Below are 16,544 nucleotides of genomic sequence, written 5' to 3'. Positions count from 1 at the left end.
CCTGGGTGACGGAACAAGACCCTGTCTCTGGAAAAAAAAAAGAAGAGAAAGACTATCACAGCTGAGGAAACTGAAGCCCAGAGAGGTGAAGTCACTTGTCCAGCATCATGCAGCTCATAAAGGAGGAAACGGGGATCCACACCCAGGCCCTATAGCCACCCAGCCTGGGCTTTCCTGCACTACCCTCTATGTGCCTCTGTGCCACCACTGACAGCAGTGACAACTGGTGCTATTCTTTAAGGAATATTTCGCACACCAACCCCTGAACCTACAAGTCGTTTAAGCCTTACAGGAACTCTCAATCACTCTCCTTTAAGAGATGTGGCAAAAAGAGGCATGGGTTTGCACCGGGCCTCTCCTCAAGGCCTCCTGACCCAGGCTGGGCTCTCTGCTCCAAGCCAGACTGCCTCATCCAAACCTGTCCCAAGACCTCCCTGTGGGGACTGCCCCAGCCCTCTCTCATGGTAGGTGATAATGCTTCATTTTCCAAAGGAAGAAACTGAAGCTCAGAGGGTTCAGGTAGTCACTTGTCCAAACTCCAACACAGGAAACAGCCAAGCAGCAGAACTGAGTGAGAGTCCAGGGCAAAGCCTGTGCCCTCTATTCCTCCGCCGCCCTGGTGACAGCCTAATGCCGCCTGTGCATGGGCTCCTGGGAGTCTGGCAAGGGCCCCCAGTCCAGCAGGGTGAGGGGAGCGGCTGGCAAGGAAAGGAGTCCACATGGCCCTCAAGGCCGTTCCTACCTCTAAACCTTCACGCAGGCCATGCATCGCCCCACTAGAAAGACTCTTTCCTCAAGTCAAATGCCTGCCTCCAAAGAGCCTTCTCAGGCCCTAAGCCCCCGCTCCCCTCCCCCAGATGCCAGCAGGGTGGGGGTTCAGGGAGAAGCCCTACCTGGGTGGGCTGATCTTGCGACCCCTCAGCCGCTTCTCCCGAAACTCTCTCCGCTGGCGTCGAGAGCGGCGTCCCTGGAGTAGGGTGGGTGCCAGACTGGTGACGGGGTGCCCTCCCTGTGACACAACCCTGTCGCCTTCCACTCTAGCCCAGACCTCACCGAGTACATGGCCTTCTCCTCCTCAAGGGCCTTGGCGTGCTTGATGGCCTCTGCCTCCTCCTTATCTTTCCGGAGCATCCTATAGAGGGGGGTGAGAATTAGGGTGGAGGAGGGGGCACGCCACAGGACATGGAGGACACAGGCTGAGTCATCAGAGAAAGTGAGGGACCCGAGTCACCCCACACCAGCCTGAGGTGTCTTTCATTCAGTGCCACTTATTAAGCACCCTCTGTGTGCCAGGTCCTATCTTAGGCATCAAGAACTCAGCACTAAAAAAACCAGAAATCCTCACCTGCACGGGCTTACATTCTAGGGGAGAAGACAATGAGCAAGGGAATAAAACGCATGGTCCATTAGATGTTAGAGCAAAGGCAGAGGAAGCTGCATTTTTCAAGAGGAAGCTCAGGGAAGCGACACAGAACAGGGTATCTAGAGAGAAACCTGGGGGAGCAAGCTGCAGACGCCCGAAGCGAACAGCAGACAGACTGGCCCAGGTGCTGGGCCAGGCCTCTGCACTTGAGGAGCAAGGAGGCCATGGAGGCTGGGCAGGGGGTATGGGGGCAGTCAAGAGGACCAGATGGGTAAGACCTTTCAGCCATGGTGAGGACACTGGATGTGCCTGAGGGAGGTGGGAGCCACAAAGGGCTCTGGGCAGAGGGTGCCGTGCTCAGGCTCTGCTTTGGGTTCACTGCCCAGTGAGCTGGGACCATTCTGTGTGGTCTTATGAGCTCAGCAGGGGGTATGGCTCAGGGTAGAGGTACAACCAGCAACTGCCAGAATAAATGACCAGGGAATGAGGCCTCTCCACTAGAGGGTGCTGTCCCCCAGCCTAGGAATCCCCTGAGCTTCAAAGAGTCAGATTCGCCCCAGGTCACACTAAGTAGGGCAGGCTGGGTGATTTGGGTGCAGCCTGTTCCTGCACAGATGAAGTGGGGCCACGACCACCATAGGCTCAGGGACCTGCATGTGTAAAGTCCTGGGCCCAGGGTCAGGCACACAAATGCTCACAAACAGGATGGCTGTCAGTATGGGGAGTAACAGTGAGATGCCAGGGTGGGGCCCACAGAATGGGGAGGAGTGTCAGCAGGCAGGCCTCACCTGACAAAGTCGCCGTCGGCCATGCCATAAGTCGTGGCCTGTTTGTTGAGATCTGCCACCTGCTCCTGGTTCAGTTCATCCACGTCCACCTCCACGTCTGCACCAAGAGAAAGGCTGTCAGGAGCCACCGCCGAGCGAGAGGACAGGGGAGAAGGGGCAGTGCTCCAGGAGGTGGGGGTGATAGGGCGCCTGCCAGACTGAAGCACTCTTCAGGAAGGGATGGCATCAAGTATGGCTCATCTTGGCATCCCCTAGGCTCGCACTGGGCTTGGCCAGAGGTGAGCGCAACACACGGTGGACAGAGGCAGCTGGGGGACGGGGCTTGGAAGGGGCAGATGAACGGAGGGAGGGAAAGAAGAAGGGAGAGATGGATGAATGGGTGGAGGGACGGATGAAGGGATGCAGGGAGGGCTGGAGGGCAGGAGGGATGGAGGGATGAATGGAATAGAGGCAGGGAAGGAAGGTGGATGGAGGGAGGGAGGAATGGATGAGACGTGTGGCGGGGTTGACGTGGGAGGGAGGACTGAATAGGGTCAGACAGATGGCGGCTGAAGATCATGGTGGGTGGCAGGCAGGGTACGGGTCACAGGTGTTTGGAAGCAGGGCGTGTGATGAGCCAGCGGAAGGAGGGCTGGGCGGAGGTCAATGTGTGGCAAAGTGTGAATAAAGAGCCGGCTGCTGTCTGAGCGCAGTGGCTCATGCCTGTAATCCCAGCACTTTGGGTGGCCGAGGCAAGTGGATCATGAGGTCAGGAGTTCAAGACCAGCCTGACCAATGTAGCGAAACCCTGTCTCTGCTAAAAGTACAAAAATTAGCTGGGCATGGTGGCACGTGCCTGTAGTCCCAACTACTTGGGAAGCTGAGGCAGGAGAATCGCTTGAACCCAGGAGGTGGAGGTCACAGTGAGCCAAGAACACACCACTGCATTCCAGCCGGGGTGACAGAGCAGAACTCCATCCCAAAAAAATAAATAATACATAAAAAAATAAAAAGAGCCGGCTGCTGGAGTGAGAGCCAGGATGAGTAAAGCGGAGAGACTCGGGGGTGGTTTGACCAGTGGGAATCCAGAGGGGAGGTGAATGGCAGAGAGGGGGAGGGTGAACAGATGCCTGGAGGATGGGGGCTGGCTCTGTAAGAGGATGAACACTTGTTTTCCAGAGGAGGGAAGAGAGCAGGAGAGAGGGGCAGAGGCACAGAGAGGCCGGCCCAAGTGGACAAGAATGGAGCCAACACCTAGGAGGGGAAAAGATCGTAGAAACAGCACCCTAGAAACGAGAGATGAGTGAGACAGGGGTGGCAGGAGGCTGGCATGCCCTGGGGCGGGGGAGGGAGAGCGACACAGCTCGTAAGCACGGGGTGCCCCACAGAGGGTGAGGGACGAGACACAGAAACGATGCCCAGGGACTGTGGGTGGGGAGGGCAGAGAGGGGACCCCACCGATGTCGGGGATGACCTCATCTTCATCCGAGTTGCTCTCCTCCTCGGCTGCTGACTCCTCCTCCTCTGGCTTTTCTGCCGCCTTCTCCACCTCAGCCACCGTGCTGTCCTCGTAGGTATAACCGATGGAAGCCTTCTTCTCTGCCAGCCTGGAAAGGGGAGCCGCTGAGCCAGGGCCGCGCCTGGCGGAGAGGAGGGCCCCAGGCTGGCCCCACACACCAGCTTCTCGAGTGCCACGGCCCCCTCCCCTCAGGCTGTCCCTCGGCCTAGGTCCCTCTGCTCCTGCCCACACCCAGCTCCTCCCTCTTCCTCCACATCTCAGCTCCAGGGCCCCACCTGCCAAGAAGTCCTTGACTGGCACCTATGGTGGGTCGGCACTGTCCTGAGCTCCCCAGCCCTGCCTTCCTTGGGTCATCTCTGTTGGGGAAGGTCTGTCTCCCGCCAGACCGTAAGTCCCACGAGGGCACAGCCCAGAGTCCTCCTGAGCAGTCAGGTGCCCCAGCTTTGCTCTGAACAGAGCAGTGCCTGAGGGGCCTGAGCAGGACCCTGAGGCTGGGGCTGTGGACGAGGGCTGAAGTCTCCAAGAAGCATCCAGGACAGTCCCATGGGACCCCTCCCAGTGGAGGAAGGCGGCAAGCAGTCAGGGGGAGCAGGAGGGAAGGTGTCACTGAGAGAGCCGCCCAGTCCCGAGCCAGGGCTCCAGTCTACCGTGCACCAGGGCAACAGCAGCTGGCCTGGAGGAGAGCTAAGCCCTGCAGAGGGAACGGCATGTGTGAGGGTAGGGGCCTGTGCTCATCAGACTGAGGTGGAGAAGAGAGAAGTGAGACTGCCTGCTGCTCCTCAGAGGCAGCTGCTCCAGGATAAGGCTCAGGTCTCCCCAGCCACTCCTTGAGGGATGCAGCTTTGAGAAGCCTCTCTCCAGAGTGACATCAGTGAGGGCTGATTGCAAGCTCACTACACGGCAGGTGCTAGGACAGGTACTTCACAAGCTCTGTCTCCTGCATGCCTCCCAACTCCAGGCAGCGGGGCCTCCTGCCAGCCCCATTTTACAGGGAAGCACAGCAAGGCTCAGAGAATTCCCACTCAGGGTCTCACAGCCAGGACTCAAACCCAGAGCTGTCTGACCACAGGGACTGCACCTCCCACCACTCCCCAAGCTGAAAATGCAACGCAGAGCCGTCGGCAAGCCCTGGTACCCTGACAGGGCTTCTTCCTCTACACAGTTATTAAGTGAGCACTGACTGTGTGCTGAACACCATCCTTGGTTCTGGGGAGACCCTGGTGGACAGGATGGAAGAGGCCATGCCTGCCTGGGGCTCCCAGCCCTCCTGCCTCCTCAACCCCCTGCACCCCAGACCCCAACTCACTTCTTCTTCTCATCTTCACTGGGTCTCTGGAGGCCTCCGTACAACTCGTCAATGTAGATCTGGTACAGGCACTGCTCCTCTGAGACTGCAGCAAACAAGAGACTCCAGGTCAGAGTGGGTTGGGGACACTAGGAATTCAGTGGGAGAACATCAGAGTGCGGTGAAGCAGGAAGACAGGTGCAACCCCAGTGCACCTTGGGGCAATCGCCACTTCCAGATAATCAAACTGTGTCTGGTGGGACACAAGCAACTGCAGCAGAGCCTTGGACACACCACTCACTGGACACACGACCTTGGTCAAGTGACAGCACATCTGTGCCTCGGTTTCCTTTTCTGTAAAATGGGACCACAGGCAGAGTGAGTGCCTAGCCTGGTACTTGGACACTCTACTACCATTCTAACTGTTTCTGGAGGCCTCTGGCTGGACCCTTCAGAACCAAAACCTGCTCCTGAGCGCCACACGCCACTGACTGCACAGGTCACTCCACTGCAAGCCTCTTCGTGACTCATTTTAACACCCAGCTTAGAGGACTCAACAATGTACCAGAGCCTTCCTGATCTTCCCTGCAGTGAGACATGTGTGCCTGACTTGCTGTGGGACCGTGGGTGGTGAGTCCCCTTCCTTCCTTCCCTCCCTGGGCCTCAGTTTTGTCGGTATTTTTTTTGAGATGGAGTTTCGTTCTTGTAGCCCAGGCTGGAGTGCAATGGTGCGATCTTGCTCACCGCAACCTCTGCCTTCCGGGTTCAAGCGATTCTCCTGTCTGAGCCTCCCAAGTAGCTGGGATTACAGGTATGTGCCACCACACCCAGCTAATTTTGTATTTTTAGTATAGATAGGGTTTCTCCATGTTGGTCAGGCTGGTCTCGAACTCCCAACCTCAGGTGATCCACCACCTCGACCTCCCAAAAGTGCTGGAATTAGAGGTATGAGTCACTGTGCCCGGCTGGCCTGAGTTTTTCTATCTGGAACAAGAGGTGGGTGGGCTGGCGGGCCAGAAGGGGATGTAGCACGGCCCTTCCTTGCTCTAGCAGATACTCCATTTCTACTTGTTGTCTCCAAAGCCCAGGAGGGGCCCCGCTGACCCTGCCTTGCACAAGCTCCCTCGCTCTCCCTGCTCCGGTCACACGGGCCTTCTCTTTGCCCCTCCAGTGTGCCCATAGTCCTGGCTGACACAGGGTTTTGCACAGGCTGCTCTTGGCCTGGAATCCTGTGGCCTACCTGTGCCTCCTAGGGAGCCTCTATCCATACATCACTGACCCCAGCCTTGGTCCAGGACTTCTGTCCTATTTTTCTCAGAGAATGGTGCACTGTCTGTCACATTATCTTGGTTTGCAACTGGCGTCACTGACATGAGTATAGAGCTGCTGCCCTCTCCCCTACCATGCCACTGATCCCAGAGTAGCACCTGCCACACCGCATGTGCTCAATGACTGTTTGTGGAAGTGAATGAATAAATGCAGAGTGAGGCAAAACTAAGGAAACCCTGGCTCTACCACCAGGAATCTATGTGGCCTGGAATGATGGCAAAAACAGTATCCATTATACCGCATGTCCCTGATTCTAAGGCCTCGGTGATCACTAGAATTTTGGCAGCCTCTGATTTTAGAAAATCAAAAAAGCATCTATCTTAGAAATAAACAAATACCAGACCAGCAGACCCACATAGAGGGCTGACTGTGCCAGGTTCAGTGCTGGGGTTTTATACATATCACCTCACTCAACTCTCACAACCACCCCATGCGACAAAATCACCACCACCACGCTTCTCGAAGAGGAAACTGAGATCCACCAGGTAGTAAGGCACAAACCCAGCAGAGAACTCCATCCTTCCCTTAACTCCACAGGGAACCCCAAGAAAGGGAATCTCTAATTCTTGGTAGGTGAGTTAAGAGCTTTCCATCAGCAGAGAGCAGCGGTTAAGGACACGTGGAGAATCCCAGATCCTTGGACAGGGTGTTCCCCCTCGACATCCTTGTCTGTAAAACGGGGTGATGGCCAGGCGCGGTGGCTCATGCCTGTAATCCCAGCACTTTGGGAGGCCGTGGTAGGTGGATCACACAGTCAGGAGTTCAAGACCAGCCTGGCCAAGATGGTGAAACCCTGTCTCTACTAAAACTACAAAAAATTAGCTGGGGGTGATGGCAGGCACTTGTGATCCCAGTTACTTAGGAGGCTGAGGCAGGAGAATCACTTGAACCCAGGAGGCAGAGGTTGCAGTGAGCCGAGATCGTACCACTGCACTCTAGCCTGGGCAACAAGAATGAAACTCTGCCTCTAATAAATAAATAAATAAAAATTTTTAAAATTTAAAAATAAAAATAAAAACATATTCTTGCTATTTTCTCTACTCTTTAAAGAAAAAAGGACCACAGAGTCAGAAGGCATGGTATATGGACGTGACCCTGCTGGGAACAACCAATTCGGCAGACATCCCCTACACCAAATCCAGAGACGGAGGCCCTGAAGGGGAAAGAGATGCGGGCAAAGTGAGTCTATCGTAGAGCTGGAGCCGGAACCCAAGACCCTTTAGTAGAAAGTATGTGGATAAAACTTTTCTTCCCAAACTTATTTATGTCTTCCAGGCTCCAGGGCCCCCAAACCCCACGCCCCTCGTCCCCCTGCAGATCACTCACTGCCGGCAAAGTCGTTCTGCACCAGGCCTCGGTAGCGCTCGTAGTTACACTTCCGTTCGTCCGACTCCTGTTCTGGGGAGCTTTAGGGGAGGGCGAGACCTTGAAATCAGAGGGAAGGGGTGGATCCCACCCCAAGCCAGCAGGAAGGGAAATGGGGCATCCCCCTCAGGCTCAGAGCGGTACCAAATAGGAGGGGCTCCTAGGAAGGTGACAGGCAAGCTGGGAAAAGAACAGGGGCTCCTGGGTATGACACTGTGCCTGGCAGCCCTCTGGGAGGTGGCTTACATGGTGGTGAGCAGTGGGGGGGTGTAGTCGGGGATGTGGTCCAGGTGGGCACGGACATCGAATCGGTCGATCATGTTGTTGGTGTCCCCCTGCCAGGGCATCCTGAAGTGGGAGGGGAGCAGGAAAGCAAGAACCTCAGCGTCCACACTGCCCAGGACACAAAGCGCCTGCTCCCTGCCAGCTGAGGCTTGGAAGCCTGGCCCTCAGCCCGCTTTGGTCCCCATGCCATGGCCCTCACCTCAACCCCCAGCTCTCAGTCCCCTCTGCTGCAAGCCTCCCTGAATCCACATTCAGGCTCCTGGGACCTGAAACGGGCCAGTCATCTGACTGCCCCTGGGGACACCAGGACCCCATTTCTCAGAACCAAGCAATAGTGGGGAACTTGAACCAGGTCCTAGTGGGTATTTGAGGAGCGGGCCTCAGGCACCCTGAGACAGCCCTGGTCTGGCAACCTACTCTCTGCTTCCTCGGGGCCTCTGGCCCTGGCTCCACCCATTTCTAAGTCCTCCAACCAGGACCGCTACTCTGGGGCCTCCACCCCAACCCCTGCTCATTGTTCTTACACCCTGTGACTACCACCTTCACAGGTGGGTCACGCCTTCCCTGCCTCTGAGTCCCCAAACATCTGTCCATACTTCAGTCTCTGCTCCAGACTCTACACCACCCCAGGTCGGTTCTGACTCCCAGTCTTCAGTCACAGACACTCCCCTGCCTCCCGTATGAGTCTTACATATTAACAGGGCTCTCAGCGGCCAGGGCGACTGCAGAATCCAGGTGCACCTTGCAAGCTCGGCCATGTACCTGCAGGAACTGGGCTGGGTCTTTCTTCTGCAGGGGTAAACAGGACTGAGGTCACCACCCAACAGAGCTCCAAACCCCACCCCCTCAAACACAACCCAGCTTAGCAGCGAGCTCGCTTCTAAGGTCAAGTGGGCCATACCTCAGAGGTGAACCAACCTGCTAACCTTTAGAAATAAGGGAATTGGCTAGGCACGGAGGCTCACGCCTGTAATCTCAACACTTTGGGAGGCCAAGGCAGGTGGGTCACCTAAAGTCAGGAGTTCCAGACCAACATGGCGAAACCCAGGCTCTACTAAAAATACAAAAAAATTAGCTGGGCGTGGTGACACATGCCTGTAATCCCAGCTACTTGGGAGCCTGAGGCAGAAGAATCGCTTGAACCTGGGAGGCGGAAGTTGCAGTGAGCTGAAATTGTGTCACCGCACTCTAGCCCGGGTGACAGAGTAAGACTCTATCTCAAAAAAAGAAAAAAAAAAAAGAAAGTAAATAAGGAATTTGTTCCTCTTGAGGTGGTGGCCAGTACGAAGACCTCACTCTCTAAAATATCAGTGCCCACAACTCTTCACCTCCCATCCTCAGGGCCATTCATTTGGAGACGGGTGTCGGCACTCCAGCCTGGACCAGACTGCATCCGCACGTGGAAAGATGACCAACATCATTAGCCATCAGGGAAATGCCAATCAGAACCACAAGATACCACTTCACCCATACTAGGCTCGCTGACATGGAAAGAACAGACTATAACAAGTAGTAGGTCGGGCGTAGTAGCTCACCCCTGTAATCCCAGCCCTTTGGGAGGCTGAGGCAGGCGGATCACCTGAGGTCAGGAGTTCGAGACCAGCCTGGCCAACATGGTGAAACCCTGTCTCTACTAAAAATACAAAAAAATTAGCCAGCCATGGTGGCAGGTGCCTGTAATCCCAGCTACTTGGGAGGCTGAGGCAAGAGAATCGCTTGAACCTGGGAGGCAGAGGTAGGTTGTAGTAAACCGAGATCGCGCCATTGCACTCCAGCCCGGGGGACAAGAGCAAGACTCCATCTTTTTTTTTAAAAAAAAAAAAAAAAAAAAAAGTAGTGACAAGAATGTAGAGAAATTAGGTTCTTCAACTGGAGTGCAATGGCGCGATCTCAGTTCACTGCAACCTCCACCTCCCAGGTTCAAGCGATTCTCCTGCCTCAGCCTGCCGAGTAGCTGGGATTAACAAGCATGTGCCACCACGCCCGGCTAAGTTTGTATTTTTTTTTTTTTTTTGAGATGGAGTCTCGCTCTGTCGCCCAGGCTGGAGTGCAGTGGCCGGATCTCAGCTCACTGCAAGCTCCGCCTCCCGGGTTTACGCCATTCTCCTGCCTCAGCCTCCCGAGTAGCTGGGACTACAGGCGCCCGCCACCTCGCCCGGCTAGTTTTTTGTATTTTTTAGTAGAGATGGGGTTTCCCTATGTTAGCCAGGATGGTCTCAATCTCCTGACCTCGTGATCCGCCCATCTCAGCCTCCCAAAGTGCTGGGATTACAGGCTTGAGCCACCGTGCCTGGCCAATTTTGTATTTTTAATAGAGATGGGGTTCTCCACGTTGGTCAGGCTGGTCTCCAACTCTCAAACTCAGGTGATCCACCCGCCTCAGTCTCCCAAAGTGCTGGGATTACAGGCGTGAGCCACTGAGCCCGGCCTCAAGTTTTAAATAATTACTCCATGGCCAATGAATTACCAATTCCACTCCTAGGTATATACCCAAAAGAATTGGAAACAGGTACTCAAATACTTGTACACAAACGTTCCTAGCAGCATTATTCACAATAGCCAGAAGGTGGGAACAACCCAAAGGTCCTTAATGGATGAACAGATCAACAAAATGTGGACCATCCACACAGTGGAATATTATTCAGCAATGAAAAGGAATAAAGTTCTGCTATCTGCTACAACATGGACGAGCCTCAAAAACATTCTGCTAAGCGACCGAAGCCAGTCACAAAAGGCCACCCATTGTGCAATCCCATTTCTATGCAATGTCCAGAATAGGCAAATCCACAGAGGCCGAGAGGAGATCAGCGCTGAGGAGTTGGGGGAATGGGACTCACTGCAAATAGGTACAGGGTTTCCTTTTTTTTTTTTTTGAAACAGAGTCTTGCTCTCTGCTCTGTCACCCAGGCTGGCGTGCAGTGACACTATCTCAGATCACTGTAACCTCTGCCTCCCAGGTTCAGGTGATTCTCCTGCTTCCGCCTCCCAAGTAGCTAGAACTGCAGGTGCCCGCCACCACGCCCAGCTCATTTTTTCTAATTTTAGGAGAGCCTTGGTTTCACCATGTTGGCCAGGCTGGTCTCGAACTCCTGACCTCAAGAGATCCATTTGCCTTGGCCTCCCAAAGGGCTGGGATTACAGGCGTGAGCCACCGTGCCAGTCGGGGCTTCTTTTTGGGGTAACGAAAATGTTCTAACATTTGATTGTGGTGATAGTTGCACAATCCATGCTGAAAAGCACTGAATTACATCCTTCAATGAGCGAACTGTGAACTTTATCTCAATGAGCTGTTTGTAAAAACAACCAAAAAGAAAAGAAAAAAAAAAAAGTCCAAAGGGCACTAAGTCCCTACCACTGTTATGCATGAGCCAAAAAAAAAAAAAAAAAACAGCTACTAAGACAGGGAAGACTGTCCCGAGTCGATGGCCCTCAGGTCTTTGCCTTCATGCAGGGGTCACAAGTCCAAGTCATCGTAAGAGTGTCATGATCAGAAAAAAATCTGGCAACTCCCACGACTGAGCTTCCAGAGAGCTGGGCCCTGGATGACCTCTCGCTGGGTGCTCCCAGAGGAGCCTACCAGAGCCGTAGGAGCGGCTGCTGTGCTGTCCATGAAATCCTGACCCAGCTCCCGGTGACATACACCCAGAGTCCAGTCACTTCTCACCCCCTCACCCCTAGCCCCACCCAACATCCCCTCTCACCTGGACCACCTTGTCCCTGGGCTCTGCCTCCAGGGGATTCACTGACACTTGTTGGGCCACACTCCACCCCCCACCCCCCACCCCCTGACAGCTCAGCCCTCACAGGTGCTGGCCTGTCCCTCTCTGACTTCTCCCCTCCCCTACTCTGCTCCAGGCACACTGGCCCTCATGCCATTCCTTGGGCGTTCCAGACATGCCCCGCACTTCCGCTCAGGACCTCTGCACTTGCTGCTCCCCCGTTTATTTCAGATCTCCTCCTAAAAGCCGTCCTCAGTGACCCTATCTAAATAGCTCCCCACTTATCTATGCAAGCTCCTTCGCTCTGTGGCTTTATTGAGATGTAATTCACATACCACACAATTCACTCACTGAACTCCACTTGTGTTCTTTTGAGCACCTGCTACCACCTGCCTCTAGGCCTAATATTCATTCATCACCTTTCTCCCATGCTAGAACGCAACTCCCAGGAGGCAGGGCTCTGTTTTGGCTGCTATAACCCTAGAGCCTAGAACAGGGCCTGGCTCACAGCAGGCGCTCGAGAACACCCAATGAAGGAAAGAGAGGAATAATCCTTACTAACAGATGAGGACTCTGAGCCCCTTCAGGAAAAAAATGCCAGCTCCAAGTTTCCAAGCTCCTGTACCTCCTCACTCTGTCTCCATCTCCAACCCCGGCCCTCAGCTGGCAGATGAGCAGGTGCAGTCCGGGCTGGAAGGAGTTGAGTCACTCACCAGGGACCACGGCTAATACCCGGCTAGTTTCAACCCCGCACTCACGACGCGCCAGGTGCTGGGCTGCTGTAACTCTCATTTCACACCTAAACAAAATTGACTCTAAGGAACGCTCAAAACCACAGGCCCAGCGAGGTGGCGCTGCTGGAGTCACCTCCTCACGCTGCACCTCACCTGCCTCCCTGGATCCCTTAGCTGATTCCTCAGCTGGGGCCACACAGCGCACCCCACTCCCTCTGCCCTGGGACAGGCCAGCCAAGTCCAAGGTCAAGATCCCATCATACTCTTGAGGCTGTTCCAGGCCAAATGCCCTGTTCCCACACCCAGGACTCATGGGACACTGTTTGCAGGACAGAATTTGGCAGGTACAAGGAAGCTACTGGCAGCGTCAGCTTCACAGAAAGGAAAAAGCACTGAGCTGGGAGTAAACACCTGGAGTCCAGGGCCTGGTTCTGTTGGGAGATTCTGGAAAAGTCAATGAACCCTACAAAAAACCAGGCACTGTTTTATGTGTACTGGCTCACTCGAATGTCACAACCATGGGAGAAACATACTATTCTGTTTTGTTTTGGTTTTTTTTTGAGACCGAGTCTTGCTCAGTCGCCCAGGCTGGAGTGCAGTGGTGCGATCTTGGCTCACTGCAACCTTCGCCTCCCGGGTTCATGCCATCCTCCTGCCTCAGCCTCCCAAGTAGCTGGGACTACAGGCGCCCGCCACCTCGACCAGCTAATTTTCTTTTTTTGTATTTTTAGTAGAGACGGGGTTTCACCGTGTTAGTCAGAATGGTCTCAATCTCCTGACCTTCTGGTCCACCTGCCTCGGCCTCCCAAAGTGCTGGGATTACAGGCGTGAGCCACCACGCCCAGCTCCCCCCCCTTTTTTTTTTTGAGACAGAGTCTTTCTATGTCACCCAGGCTGGAGTGTACTGGTGCGATCTCGGCTCACTGGAACCTCTGCCTCCCAAGTTCAAGCGATTCTCCTGCCTCAGCCTCCTGAGTAGCTGGGATTACAGGTGCCCACCACCACACTTCGTTAATTTTGGTATTTTTAGTAGAGATGGGGTTTCACCATGTTGGCTAGACTGGTCTCGAACTACTGACCTCGTGATCTGCCCACCTCGGCCTCCCAAAGTGCTGACACTACAGGTGTGAGCCACCACACCTGGCCAGAAGGTACTATTCTTTTTTTCTTTTTTTTTGAGACGGAGTCTCGTTCTGTTGCCCAGGCTGGAGTGCAGTAGCCAGATCTCAGTTCACTGCAAGCTCCGCCTCCCGGGTTTACGCCATTCTCCCGTCTCAGCCTCCCGTGTAGCTGGGACTACAGGCGCCCGCCACCACGCCCGGCTAGTTTCTTTTTTGTTTTTGTTTTTGTTTTAGTAGAGACGGGGTTTCACCGTGTTAGCCAGGATGGTCTCAATCTCCTGACCTCGTGACCCGCCCGGCTCGGCCTCCCGAAATGCTGGGATTACATTTTATTTTTTTTTTTGAGACAGAGTCTCGCTCTGTTGCCCAGACTAAAGTGCAAGTAGCATGATCTCAGCTCACTTCCACCTCCACCTCCCAGGTTCAAGCGATTCTCCTGCCTCAGCCTCCCGAGTAGCTGGGACTACAGGTGAACGCCACCACACTTGGCTAATTTTAGTATTTTTAGCAGAGATGGGGTTTCACCATATTGGCCAGGCTGGTCTCGAACTCCTGACCTCATGATCTGCCTGTCTCAGCCTCCCAAAGTGCTGGGATTACAGGCATGAGCCACCACGCCCAGCTGATACTATTCTTATGCCCATGTTACAGATAAGCAAACTGAGGCTCAGAGCCATGGGGCTCTGAATAATATTGCATTATGTGTAAAGACCACATTTTCTTTCTCGATGTATCCCTCAATGGACATTTAGCTTGCATCCACGTCTTGGCTATTGCGAATAATGCTATAATGAACGTAAGTGCATAAGTGTTTTCAAGATCCAAAAATCCACTTTTTTTTTTTTTTTTTTTGGAGCAGAGTTTCGCTCTTGCTGCCCAGGCTGAGCTGCAATGGCACGATCTCGGCTCACCGCAATCTCTGCCTCCCGGGCTCTCCTGCCCCAACCTCCCGAGTAGCTGGGATTACAGGCATGCACCACAATGCCTGGCTAATTCTGTATTTTTAGTAGAGATGAGGTTTCTCCATGTTGGTGAGGCTGGTCTCGAACTCCTGACCTCAGGTGATCTGCCCGCCTCAGCCTCCCAAAGTGTTGGTATTACAGGCGTGAGTCACCGCGCCCTGCCTAAAACCAACTCTTAACCACTGGATCAGATTGGGTCAGATTGGGTCAGAGGAGTTCATGAAGTTGCTCATTCATTCATTCAACTGTTAAGCAGGCCTTGAGACAGACTTGTCCCCACATCAGGACACCTAGAGTGGACAGCGCTGAGATGGGGGCCCACAGTGGGAACACCTGACCCAGACTTTGGGGGTCAGTCTGGAGCTTCCTGGAGGAGACCACACCTGAGCTGCGACCCGTTTCTTTCTCATTTCCATATCAACAAAGGATTCTGTTTCTTTATCCAAACCACTGATTAAAATGGAAAGTAGACAAGGACAGAAGCAATGACAAAACCGGAGTCTGCTTGGGACTGAAGACAGGGAGAGAAAGCAGGCACCAAGGACAAATCAGGAAGAGAAACCAACTGCATCTGGACACGCTCATTCAGCCTGCCACAATCTACCGCAGCTTCACTGACACTCGCTCCACAGCCTCCGCTCTCGGCCCAAGACTGAGTATGAGAGCCCCCTCCTCAAAGCAGCCATCAGCCATGGCCCAGCCATAACCCACAGCTTGGCAGCCCAGATCGGAAGGCAGGTCACGTTCACATACAGGGACAATGGCTGCTTGTACAGGCCTGCACCACAAAGCACCCACAGACATTGGTTCTTTGAGCTCTTTCCCGTTATCCAGTGAGAGGGGCTGATCGTCACCACTGTCCTGAAAGGGAATACAATGCAGCAAGCTCCCTTGCTAACAGGGAGGGGGCCTGGAGTCCCAGCTCCACCCTTCCTTCCTTTGCACCATCCCTCCACCTGGATCCAACTCCAGCTCTAGCAGGAACAGTAACGTCAATAACAAGAACTAATATTTACTGAGCAATAGCGACGCTGGCCAGGCCTCTCTCAGCAGTCTGTACGTCCAACACTCCAGCAACATCGAGGGACGTGCTCTTGCCTCCGCTGTTTGTGGCAAACCATTAATTGGCAACCAACATCTATTCCCTTTCCTACAACAGTAATAGAACTCCAAATATATCTGGTCAGGGCGACCCAAAATAAAGTCTATACCTCTTAGCCTTCCTTACAGCTTTTCACGAGACTACTTCCTGGTCAGCAGGGGAGGAGTGGAAATGTTACAGGAAAACATCCAGAAACTTTTTTTTTTTTTAAAGACAGGGTCTTACTCTCCCACTCAGGCTGGAGTGCAGTGGTACAATCACAGCTCGCTGCAGCCTCCACCTCCTGGGCTCAAGAGATCCTCTCACCTCAGCCTCTTGAGGAGCTGAGACTGCAGATGCACGCCACCATGCCCGGCTAATTTTTGTATATTTTGGTATTGACTGGGTTTCACCATGTTGTCCAGGCTGGTCTCGAACTCCTGGGCTCAAGCAATCCTCCTGCCTCGGCCTCCCAAAGTGCTGGGATTACAGGCGTGAGCCACCACACCTGGCTTAGAAACTTTCTCAACGAATGGTATGAGCGCGTTGCCCCTTTTCCTCCCTTCTCCCTCACTGCTGGAGAGAATGAAGACATGATGGCCACAGCCTCTTAGACCTTGACGCAACAATGGGAAGGGAAGCTGTGCCCAGGAGAACAAAACAGAAGCAGCTTAGGTCCCTCAGCTAACTGGCTACCTTTTGGCTTTTCTGTGACTAAGAAATAAACATCTCTCTTGTTTAAGCCACTGATGGATGTTCTAGGTTTGTTAGAGCCAAAGCTGATTGTCCATGTGACATCATTTCACATGTGGAATAGGAAATGGGTTCAGGGAGACAGTCACTTGCCCACGTCACGCTATAGGTAAGTGGGATCGCTACAATTTGAACCCAGAGCCCCATGACTCCCAAATTCTAAGGACTAACCATGATGGTATCTCGCCTCCTGGCTGTGTCGCCTTGGGCAAGTCGCCTCACCTTTCCTTTTTGAGACAGGGTCTCACTCTGTCACCCAGG

At 53.9% G+C, this 16,544-nt stretch overlaps 1 protein-coding gene and 1 long non-coding RNA gene across 34 annotated transcripts in view; one reads left to right on the top strand and one right to left on the bottom strand.

Annotated features, from left to right (window-relative positions):
- The window catches only part of CLASRP (CLK4 associating serine/arginine rich protein), a 31,395-nt gene that overhangs the window by 9,511 nt on the left and 5,340 nt on the right, over positions 1 to 16,544 (bottom strand). For 32 of the 33 annotated variants that reach the window (XR_013409883.1, XR_013409881.1, XR_013409864.1 and 29 more), the window contains exons 3-10: positions 8,605 to 8,702; positions 7,875 to 7,976; positions 7,590 to 7,669; positions 4,956 to 5,040; positions 3,589 to 3,737; positions 2,152 to 2,248; positions 1,054 to 1,132; positions 894 to 967 (exon numbers count right to left, since the gene is read on the bottom strand). Coding sequence is in view for 13 of the 33 variants with exons in the window: in XM_077980328.1 (XP_077836454.1) it covers positions 894 to 967; positions 1,054 to 1,132; positions 2,152 to 2,248; positions 3,589 to 3,737; positions 4,956 to 5,040; positions 7,590 to 7,669; positions 7,875 to 7,976; positions 8,605 to 8,702 (764 nt within the window). In the remaining 20 variants the exon portion in view is untranslated. The remainder of the gene's footprint in view (positions 1 to 893; positions 968 to 1,053; positions 1,133 to 2,151; positions 2,249 to 3,588; positions 3,738 to 4,955; positions 5,041 to 7,589; positions 7,670 to 7,874; positions 7,977 to 8,604; positions 8,703 to 16,544) is intronic. The other variant, XM_077980336.1, reaches the window with a different exon arrangement.
- On the top strand, positions 6,702 to 14,474 carry LOC144337194 (uncharacterized). The gene is made up of 2 exons (XR_013409927.1): positions 6,702 to 7,000; positions 14,139 to 14,474. It is a non-coding gene; the product is annotated as an uncharacterized LOC144337194 (long non-coding RNA).

This window comes from Macaca mulatta, chromosome 19 (assembly GCF_049350105.2).
Source record: "Macaca mulatta isolate MMU2019108-1 chromosome 19, T2T-MMU8v2.0, whole genome shotgun sequence".
Taxonomy (NCBI): Eukaryota; Metazoa; Chordata; class Mammalia; order Primates; family Cercopithecidae; genus Macaca; species Macaca mulatta.
The sequence above is the reverse complement of the archived record's forward strand: the minus strand, read 5'-3'. Positions and strand labels throughout refer to the sequence as shown.